General features: G+C 57.3%; 2 protein-coding genes across 3 annotated transcripts; one reads left to right on the forward strand and one right to left on the reverse strand.

Annotated features, from left to right (window-relative positions):
• On the forward strand, window positions 1–852 carry CCDC85B (coiled-coil domain containing 85B). Its single transcript, XM_003313137.7, has one exon. The coding sequence runs from the start codon at window positions 1–3 to the stop codon at window positions 607–609; it is 609 nt and encodes a 202-aa protein (XP_003313185.1). The 3' UTR covers window positions 610–852.
• A 586-nt stretch (window positions 853–1438) lies between these two features.
• Window positions 1439–9845, reverse strand: FOSL1 (FOS like 1, AP-1 transcription factor subunit). Of its 2 annotated transcripts, XM_001170402.7 has the most exons (4): window positions 9477–9845; window positions 6036–6233; window positions 3231–3338; window positions 1439–2514 (listed from the first exon to the last, which is right to left on the reverse strand). In XM_001170402.7, the coding sequence occupies exons 1-4, from the start codon at window positions 9573–9575 to the stop codon at window positions 2104–2106; spliced, it is 816 nt and encodes a 271-aa protein (XP_001170402.2). In that variant the 5' UTR covers window positions 9576–9845; the 3' UTR covers window positions 1439–2103. The 2 variants fall into 2 exon arrangements, with proteins under 2 accessions (XP_001170402.2, XP_016776758.1); XM_016921269.3 differs by lacking the exon at window positions 3231–3338 and having other exon boundaries at window positions 9477–9658.
• Between the last annotated feature and the right edge of the window lie 280 nt (window positions 9846–10125).

Below are 10125 nucleotides of genomic sequence, written 5' to 3' on the forward strand. Positions count from 1 at the left end.
ATGGAGGCCGAGGCAGGCGGCCTGGAGGAGCTGACGGACGAGGAGATGGCGGCGCTGGGCAAGGAAGAGCTAGTGCGGCGCCTGCGGCGGGAGGAGGCGGCGCGCCTGGCGGCACTGGTGCAGCGCGGCCGCCTCATGCAGGAGGTGAATCGGCAGCTGCAGGGCCACCTGGGCGAGATCCGCGAGCTCAAGCAGCTCAACCGGCGTCTGCAGGCAGAGAACCGTGAGCTGCGCGACCTCTGCTGCTTCCTGGACTCGGAGCGCCAGCGCGGGCGGCGCGCCGCACGCCAGTGGCAGCTCTTCGGGACCCAAGCATCCCGGGCCGTGCGCGAGGACCTGGGCGGCTGTTGGCAGAAGCTGGCCGAGCTGGAGGGCCGCCAGGAGGAGCTGCTGCGGGAGAACCTAGCGCTTAAGGAGCTCTGCCTGGCGCTGGGCGAAGAATGGGGCCCCCGCGGCGGCCCTGGCGGCGCCGGGGGCTCAGGAGCCGGGCCAGCACCCGAGCTTGCCTTGCCCCCGTGCGGGCCCCGCGACCTAGGCGATGGAAGCTCCAGCACTGGCAGCGTGGGCAGTCCGGATCAGTTGCCCCTGGCCTGTTCCCCCGATGATTGAAGGCACTGCTTCCTCCACGCCGACGCCCGCCCGGATTGCTCCCCGAGCCCCGGGACCGCTGTGGACCTCGGGACCTGGACGCCGTCCTGGCTGCGCAGGAGGGGCCGCTGGCATGGACTAAGAAATCCTGACACCAAGAAGGGCCCCTCGCTCTTGCTGGCAGGGCAGCAGGGGGACTGAAGGCTGGAGCGGAGGGACTTGCTGGGGGTTGGATTGGGGGTAATAAACCCGGACGGAAGCGGAGCCCACGGCCTGGGCAGCGTCTGTTTGGTACTCGCCGGGGTTGGGGCGAGGGTGGGGTGCTGATACAGGGTACAATTCCCATCCAGAAGGACTGCAGAACTAATGATTCCCCCATTACTTCGAGCCTGGGGTGGGATGCGGGGCAGTGGTAAACCAGACTTCCCCCATCGGGCGCCGGGACCGGCCTTAATCCAGCCCCTGAAGTGGCTCTAGCTCCCTTCCCGGCTCCTTCCTGTCCAAGACAATGGGGCAGGAAGCAGGTGCTGGGGGCCTAGAACCACTCGGCCGCCTCCTCTGAGGCTGGAAGGGGGCATAACAGCGCCCCCCCCGTGGCACACGCAGCAGCACTGTGGGCCCCCACGGGGAGAGGGGCGGTAAGCCTCTTCGCTTTTACCCCAGAGGACTGTCTCCCCTCAGTCCTGGAGATGAGGCCGAGCGGATGTAGCCCCACTTGTCAGATAAGACAAAGTCCAAAAATATCAAAGAATTTGTCCAAGGTCATGCAGTGAGTCTGTAGAGCTAAGGCTGGGACCTAGGGCTCCAAATACTCTCCCATTGGCCTCTGGGTCCAGTGAGGCACTCAGGCCACAGCTTCAAGCCTTTTATTCCATTTTGGTAGGTTTGTATAAAAATACTCTCTTTAGGAAAATAAATAGCAGCTGCCCTCGCTGTGGAGGCTTGGATTCCCTGGAGCTGAAGGCTTCTTAAAGCTGAGATCCGCAGATCAGCTCATCACAGAAGCCAAGGGCGCCTCCTGAGCTGTGCGGTTCAGGAGGGGGCGGCAGAATGGCCTGGTCCAATCACCTGCTGCTGCTGGCAGTGGGGCTGGTGAGTTAGTGTTCTAGGTGGGTAAAGTGGCACCTTCTGTCAGGAGATAGGGTTGGGTGGATCACAGGAAGAGGGTGATGGAGAGTGTGGCAGTGATCTGGAAGGGGTTAGGGCTCCAGAGGACCTCTAAGGATCTACAAAGTCTCTGGGCTGCCAGGATTCCTCTGACACAAATGGGAAATATTTTGTCTCTGATTTAGTGCAAATTGTGCTAGAGAGGCCAGCTCAAGAGAAACAGTGGGCAGCTTTGGTGGCCCCAAGCTGGCTCTACTGTGAAGCACAATATGGTCAGTCTCATTAGAGGGATGGAGAAGAAGCTGCTGGAGTTGGATGTGGGATACTGTCCAGGCCAGCTGGACCAGTGGGGGAAGGGGAGGAGACATTGGCTAGGGTGGCATCTGCAGGGAGTAGGGCTCAGGCGCCTCACAAAGCGAGGAGGGTTGGAGAGCCAAGGGGGTCAGAGGATGGGTCTCCGCTGCTGCTGCTACTCTTGCGATGAGCTGAGGCACAAGGCTCAGGAGTGCTGGGGTAGGTGAAGACCAGGCTGGGGGTGAAAGGAGTTAGGGAGGGTGTGGTCATGAGTGTGGGGGTGTGCAGTGCCTCAGGTTCAAGCACAGGCCCTGGGGAAAGGGAGATACAAGGTACAGGGCGGCAGGGGGCTGGTGGGCTGCTGGTGCCACTGGTACTGCCTGTGTCCCCCTCCTTGGCTCCTTCCGGGATTTTGCAGATGGGTCGGTGGGCTTCCAGCACCAGCTCTAGGCGCTCCTTCTGCTTCTGCAGCTCCTCAATCTCTCGCTGCAGCCCAGATTTCTCATCTTCCAGTTTGTCAGTCTCCTGTAGAAGATCAGGAGAGGAGTCAGGAAGGTGAGGGCTGAATACCCCAGAGCCTCAGACGTTTGGACTCAGGGTTCTGAGGAGCTGGGGTTGGGCGGGGGGAGGGGGGGGCAGTGGAGAGTCCCCAGCAAGTCTGGACTACAACTCCCATAAGCCCCTGGGAGAAAATGGGCACAACTCCCATCAGGCCCAGACGTTTTAGGAGATTGCTGGCACCAGGCAGTGACTCCAGCCTGTAATCCCAGCACTTTGGCAGGCTGAGGCGGGCGGATCACTTGAGACCAGGAGTTTGAGACCAGCCTGGCTAACTTGGCGAAACCCCGTCTCTACTAAAAATACAAAAATTAGTCGGGTAGGGAGGCAGGCGCCTGTAGCCCCAGGTACTCAGCAGGCTGAGGCATAAGAATTGCTGGAGCCTGGGAGACAGATGTCACAGTGAGCCATGAGCCGAGATCTCGTCACTGCACTCCAGCCTGGGTGACAGAGCGAGACTCTGTCTCAAAAAAAAAAGGAGATTGCTGGCTGAGCTTCAGCTCTGCTGTGAGTGAGACATGCTGCAGCCAGTTTCTAATCAATTTTTCCTCATCATTTTCCCAGAAGGACTGCCCCTCAGACAAGAAGCTAGGATGGTGAGGAGGGGGCTACATATACTGGGGCTCTGGGGGCTCTGGGAGACAGGGTCCCTCTGAGCTCGGTGGACCAGGGCTGGTGCTCACCGCCTGCAGGAAGTCGGTCAGTTCCTTCCTCCGGTTCCTGCACTTGGCCGCAGCCAGCTTGTTCCGCTCGCGCCTTACTCGGCGTCGCTCCTCTTCCTCCGGGCTGATCTGGGGGTGAGACCGGCAGTGAGGAGAACCCTGGGCTACTGGCTGCCTGGAACTCGCCCCTCACGGTGGCCCAGTGGTAGGACCCTGGCAGAGGTCATGGCAGGGCCCCCTCAGCCGGTGATTTAGGGATCACTGCACCCAACCAGTTCCCTGCACTGAGGCGCTGTCTGCTTTGATTGGTAAAATTTCCTCCTCGCACCTAGCTTTAGTGCACATTCCTCTCCCATAATGCCCTCCCCCTCCGCAAACCCTAACCCTCCTCATCTCCCAGGACTCAACTAAGATGCTCCTGCCTCCAGGAAGCCGTCTTATTCCCCAGCCAGAAGTGACCTTTCCTTCTCAGCACCCTCTTTGCAGGACCCTCATCCTTCTGGATCTGTGGACAACCAAGTCTCCTCTTCCATGAGCTGTAAGCACTAGGAGGGGCTAATGAGTGCTGCTGATTAAGTTGCAATTTATTGGAAAACTACTATGTGCCAGCCAAGTACTTTATGTAGATTCTTGTTTTTCACTGAGAACATGCAAATATTTTATTTTATTTTATTTTATTTTATTTTATTTTATTTAGACAGAGTCTCACTCTTTCCCAGGCTGGAGTGCATTGGCCCAATCTTGGCTCACTGCAACCTCCACCTACTGAGTTCAAGTGATTCTCGTGCCTCAGCCTCCCAAGTAGCTGGGATTACAGGCATGTACCACCACACCTGGCTAATTTTTGTATTTTTAGTAGAGACGAGGTTTCACCATGTTGGCCAGGCTGGTCTTGAACTCTTAACCTCAGGTGATCCACCCTCCTCAGCCTCCCAAAGTGCTGGGATTACAGGCATGAGCCACTGTGCTCGGCCTTTTTTTTTCTTTTTTTTTTTTTGTATAGTGACGGGGTCTCACTGTGTTGCCCAGGCTGGTCTGGAACTCATGGGCTCAAGGGATCCTCCTGCACTGGCCTCCTAGAATGTTTGGATTACCAGGGGTAGTCACCACAGCTGGCCTCTTTTTTTAAAAAACATAGATTCTTTTTTTTTTTTTTTTTGAGACGGAGTCTCGCTCTGTTGCCCAGGCTGGAGTGCAGTGGTGCCATCTCGGCTCACTGCAAGCTTCGCCTCCTGGGTTCACGCCATTCTCCTGCCTCAGCCTCCCGAGTAGCTGCGACTACAGGCGCCTTCCACCACGCCCAGCTAATTTTTTGTATTTTTTTGTAGAGACACGGTTTCATCATGTTAGCCAGGATGGTCTCGATCTCCTGACCTCATGATCCACCTTCCTTGGCCTCCCAAAGTGCTGGGATTACAGGCGTGAGCCACCATGCCTGGCCTTAAACTAGATTCTTAACGCAACTTTCCATGAAAAACTGAAGCCCAGGGAGGATAACTTACTTATGGTTCCAGAGCAGGACTTAGAACCCATAGAACTCACTCACTCTATTCCACATTGAGTGACAGGCCAGATGACAGAGACCATTTCACCAAAAGGATCCAACTCACAGCTCACAGCCCTACCTGGAGAACCCAGGATCAAAGGGTCACCCTCAGGACCAGGCTGAAGGAAGGACACACAGGAGGGTTTACCCCTGGCCCGCTTCTGTGGCTCACACCACAGTCCCTCCTCACCACAAAGGCCAGACATTCTGTTCTGGGAAACCTGTCTCTGGCTGATCTCTCACCTTTCCCAGGGCCCTAACCTCTCTCCCCATCCTCTACCTGCCGACCAAGCTTTTTAACCTCATCCCCTGTAGTCTCCCACACCAAAATGCCCCAGGGAGAGGAAAGATGAGCCACTCCTTTAAAGACTCGCCATCTCTTACTCACTTATTTTGGTAAGGGCTTTGGGGAGCCAAGAATTGTCAGTTCCCTCTACTTTGAGCCTTCTGTTAGCTCCCAGTGAGACAGCGTGGCTTGGTGATTAGTTTTGGGGGTTTTATTTTATTTTGTTTTTTCGGTAGAGACAGGGTCTCTCTATGTTGCCCAGCCTAGTCTTGAACTCCTGGCCTCAAGTGATCCTCATGCCTATGTCTCTCAAAGTGCTGGGATTACAGGCATGAGCTACTGCACCTGGCCCTGGTTTGGTGGTTAGGATCTGACTTTAGAGTTGTATAGACCTGGGGCCAAGGCCAGTCCTGTGTCATTACTCACTACTTGTGTGATCTTGGGCAAGTGACTACCCTTCTGTGCCTTCATTTCTTTGGTGGAAGATGGGGAAAACCAGAGTACATTCCCCAGAGAGATTTTGTGAGGATTAAATGAGACAGGGAAACTGAGACTGAGGGAGTAGCTGAAGGGAACCCTCTTGTTCCTGTTCTCTCCCAGACAACATAAGCGCCCCCTCTATGCATGTCAGCAGGTGGAGACCCCCTCACCATTCCGTGTGCGCACCTTACATGTTCTTGCCTCCGCCTCCATCCTTGCTCCTGCCACCCCCGCTACCTGGAATGTCCTTTCCTTCCTCTCTGCCTCTGCCAGTCCTACCCATCCTTCTAGGCTAATATGCCACCTTTTCCAGGAAGCTTTCCCTGATCCGGAAGTGACTGTTGTACCCTCTGGGCCTCCCGTGGGGCTCCTATCACTTTCAGCCTTGGGCAGTAGTCACCTGTAGCCTACCTTACCCCCTCCTAAGCCTGTGCTCTCCTTTCTGGCAGGAGCTTCTCTGCACCCTAGCACTCCTGGGTGGGGTCGGAACCACTGCAATGCCTCTGTGCCTTACCTGTTCACAAGGCCTTCGACGTACCCCTGGAGGCGGCCCCAGGGCCCGGATGACTCCTGGCCGGGGTTGTGGGGGGCTGTACTGAGGGTAGGTCAGAGGCCTGGGGTAACTGCTGGGCCCCAGGAAATGAGGCTGTACCATCCACTGCAGCTCCTGACTGCCACTCATGGTGTTGATGCTTGGCACCAGGTGGAACTTCTAAGGAATAAGAAATGGAAGGCCACAGATGAGGTCCGTGTGGATTGAGGGGCTTCCACTGGGCAGAGGCTACACTGCTGTCTACCTTCAATGTACAGGCTAGCTCTGGGAACAGAAAGAGCACAGCTTGGCAGTCAGAGACTGACCTGGTGGCAAATCCCTGCTCATAAGCTGTGTGGCTTTGGGCAGGTCACATAACCTCTCTGTGCCCCCATTTCCCCATTAGAACTAACATTTATAAAGCATAAACTGCCAGGAACTGTTCTAACCACTTTACAAATACTGACTCATATCATTGGCATAGTAATATCTTCATTTTCTTTTCTTTCTTTTTTTTCTTTTTTTTTTTTTCAGATGGAGTCTCACTCTGTTGCCCAGGCTGGAGTGTAGTGGCACGATCTCAGCTCACTGCAACCTGCGCCTCCCAGGTTCGAGTGATCCTCCTGCCCCAGCCTCCTGAGTAGCTGGGATTATAGGCGTGCACCACCATGCCCGGCTAATTTTTGTATTTGTGGTAGAGACAGGGTTTCACCATGTTTGCCAGGCTGGTCTCCAGCTCCCAACCTCAGGTGATCCACCCGCCTTGGCCTCCCAAAGTGCTGGGATTACAGGCGTGAACCACAGCGCCCAGCCTAGTATCTTCATTTTCAGACGGGAGAACAGTTGTCCGCAGACACAGAGCCAATGAGCCCAGCAGCTGGGCTCTTACCCACTCCTGCACCCGTTTGCACAAAGAGGATAATTACAGCTCCCAGCTCAAGGGGAGGCTGTGAGAATCAGGTGAGAGAATGTGTGCGACAGTCTGGTAAGTGGCAGGTGCCCAGTGCAGAGGGGCTGAGGCAGGAAAGAGTCACTGCTCTGGGTTCAGGCCATTCCATTGCTTTTTTTTTTTTTCTTTCTTGAGACAGGGTCTCACTCTTTCACCCAGGTTGGAGTGCAGTGACCTGCGGGCTCAAGCAATCCTCCCACCTCAGCCTCCCAAGTAGCTGGGACTACCGACGTGCACCACCACATTTGGCTAATTTTTTTTTTCTTTTCTGTTTTTTTCTTTTTCTTTTTTTTTTTTTTGAGACACAGTCTTGCTTTGTCACCCAGGTTGGAGTGCAGTAGCCCGATCTTGCCTCACTGCAACCTCCACCTCCTGGATTCAAGCAATTCTCCTGCCTCAGCCTCCCGAGTAGCTGGGACTACAGGCGCCCACAACTGTGCCCGGCTAATTTTTGTATTTTTAGTAGAGACAGGGTTTCACTATGTTGGCCAGGCTGGTCTTGAACTCCTGACCTCTGGTGATCCACCCGCCTTGGCCTCCCACAGTGCTGGGATTGTAGGCATGAGCCACCGCGCACGGCCTGGCTAATTTTTTTTAAATTTTTTTGTAGAGACAGGGTCTCACTAGGTTGCCCAGGGTGGTCTCAAATTCCTGAGCTGAAGCAGTCCACCCACCTCAGCCTCCCAAAGTGTTGAGATGACAGGCTTTAGCCACCTGGCATGGCAGGCTGTCCCAATTCTAATCTCAGCTCTCAGCTACTTACTGGCTGTGTGACCATGGGCAAGTTATTTAACCTCCATGTGCCTCAGTTTCCTCATTTTTAATATTGTTACAGGTGAGGATTACAGGATTTCACTGATGTTAAGAAGTACCCTTTAATAGCTCTGAAATCATAGTTTAATTGGCAATTTAAAAAATTTTAGTGGACTAGGCATGGTGGCTCATACCCAGCACTTTGGGAGGCTGAGGTAGAAGGATCACTTGAGCTCAGGAGTTTGAGGTCACACCGGGCAACACAGTGAGACTTCATTTCTACAAAAAAAATTAAAAAATTAGCTGGGTGTGGTGGTGCGTGCCTGTGGCCAGGTCGCTTCCCAGCTAGGATCTCAGTAGGATTGCTTGAGCCCAGGAGGCTGAGGCTGCAGTGAGCTGTGATTGCACCACTGCTCTATAGTCTGGGCAACAGAGGGAGACCCTGTCTCAGAAAAAAAAAAAAAAAAAAAAAAGGAAAGAAAATTAGTGGCATAAAGTTATAGTGGGTTTTTTTTCAATCGATGAGGTCTTCGATTCCGTGAAATGTGGTAAATGATGTAGCAAGAGCCCAGCACAACGTCCCTGTTCCCATTCTATCAGCCAGCTATCTGAGGAGTGGGTTGGGATGCGGCTCAGTGTTCTGGGAGAAGTGGGTTCTAGCTCTGCCGCTGGGCCCTGGGTGTGGGCGCCCAATCGTCCGGGAAGCGCCCACAAGCCCAGGCAAGTCCCGACAGCGGTAGCCCGAGCCCAAGCGCTGCGGGCCCGGCGTCCCAGTGACCCCAGTTCCGGGTCCGAGGCACCGCCGGCGGCATCTCCCACTCCCGGGCCCGGGCCGCTCAAGGCCAGGAAGGGAGGGACGCCCCGGGTGACTCAGCCGCCGTGACTCGGCCGCCGTGACTCGGCGGAACGGACGCCCCTCCTTCCCTCCCCTGTCGACACGTGCTCGCAGCCCCTCGACAGGAAACGGGCACCTGCAGCCTCCCGGGTGCCCCCCGGCGGGCAGCGGGCGCCGTTAGGGGCCGAGAGTGGGGTCGCGAGAGTCGCCCGCAGCCTGACCCCGCGCACGTCCCGGAACCTCGAGGTCTCTATTCGCCGCATTCGGCAAAGGGATCGAGGGCCGGTCTCCGGGGACCTGGCAGGTTCCACTGCCCGGACCCCCCTGGACTCCCCAGGCCGAGAAACGATAGGGACTTGGCGACGGAGGGGCGAAGGACAGACAGACGGACGGACACGCGGAGGGTCGCAGACCGGGCCGGGACTCCCACCCTGGCCCAGCTGCTCTCCCGACGGATCCCGCCTCCCTCCCGTGTGGGGACGCTCACCCCAGCCCAGACTCCAGATCCCAGGAATTCAGCCCGAGGCGGAGAGACCCTCCTAGCCGTCGAGGCGACCACCCTAGGCGCCCACGCCCCTTCTGAAGCAGGGTGGACGCAGAAGTCAGAGGTGGGCAGGAGGAGAGAAAGCGGGCACGGAGACGGAGGGACGGACGCGGACGGCGAGGGAGAAGGGGGCGGCTGGGAGAAGGGGAGTTCGCGGGTCTCTGCTGCCCGCTGCGCGGTGGGGGCAACTGGCCCCGGACGGCGAGGGGCAGGATCCTCGCCCCAGCCCCCAGCCCGGCCCCGACTCCGGTTCCCCGCTCCAGTCCCGGAGCGTGCGGGAGTTGACCCCGGCCTCCCACGCGCGGTCCTCCCGTGGGACCACCGGCGTCGGGCCCCACTCACCTGCTGGGCTGCCTGCGCTGCGGCCGGGGGCTGCGCGGGGCCGCCGTACCCGCCGCCGTTCCCGGAGCTCGGGCCGGGTTCCCCGAAGTCTCGGAACATGCCCGGGGCTGGCGGCTCTGCGGGGTACACGGCTGCTGGGTTCTGACTCACCCGCGCCGTGCGGAGTCTTTTCTTTTATGAATGAAAAGTTCTCGGGCTGAACCACTGCGACCGCGGGGGGTGGGGGCGTTGCAGCGGCGCGGTCACCTCCAGGCTCCACCCCCGAGACGCGCCGCCTTGGCCCGTCGGTCCCGAACTTGGCGACGCCTCCCCAAGTCCGGCGGCAGCCTTTTCACCGGGATGGGCCCGGCTCGGCGTTCCCCGGCGGCTGCGGGCCCGCCCCCCTGACGTAGCTGCCCATACATGGTGTAACTTCCTCGCCGCGCCCAGGTGGAGCCCCGGGTTCCCCTGCGGACTGACGCACCTGCCAGAGCCCGCGCCCCGCCCCAGCCCTCTCGAGGCCTGGGCTAACCTCCGTTTCTGCTCCCACAAAATAGCACGAAAGAATCACATCTCTAGGAGCCACGCCAACCGCCACCCAAAGCTTCGTGGAGTGAGGTCTTTCCACTGGCCTTGTTTTAAGGCTTCGAGTATATGAAAAGTGAATAAA

This window comes from Pan troglodytes, chromosome 9, assembly GCF_028858775.2.
Source record: "Pan troglodytes isolate AG18354 chromosome 9, NHGRI_mPanTro3-v2.0_pri, whole genome shotgun sequence".
Taxonomy (NCBI): Eukaryota; Metazoa; Chordata; class Mammalia; order Primates; family Hominidae; genus Pan; species Pan troglodytes.

Coding starts and splice junctions, on each gene's coding strand:
- CCDC85B (XM_003313137.7), top strand. CDS start 1: ATGGAGGCCGAGGCAGGCGGCCTGGAGGAGCTGACGGACGAGGAGATG.
- FOSL1 (XM_001170402.7), bottom strand. CDS start 9,575: ATGTTCCGAGACTTCGGGGAACCCGGCCCGAGCTCCGGGAACGGCGGC. Junction 3,339..6,035: donor GTCGAAGGCCTTGTGAACAG/GTAAGGCACAGA, acceptor TCTCACCCCCAG/ATCAGCCCGGAGGAAGAGGA. Junction 2,515..3,230: donor TGACCGACTTCCTGCAGGCG/GTGAGCACCAGC, acceptor GATCTTCTACAG/GAGACTGACAAACTGGAAGA.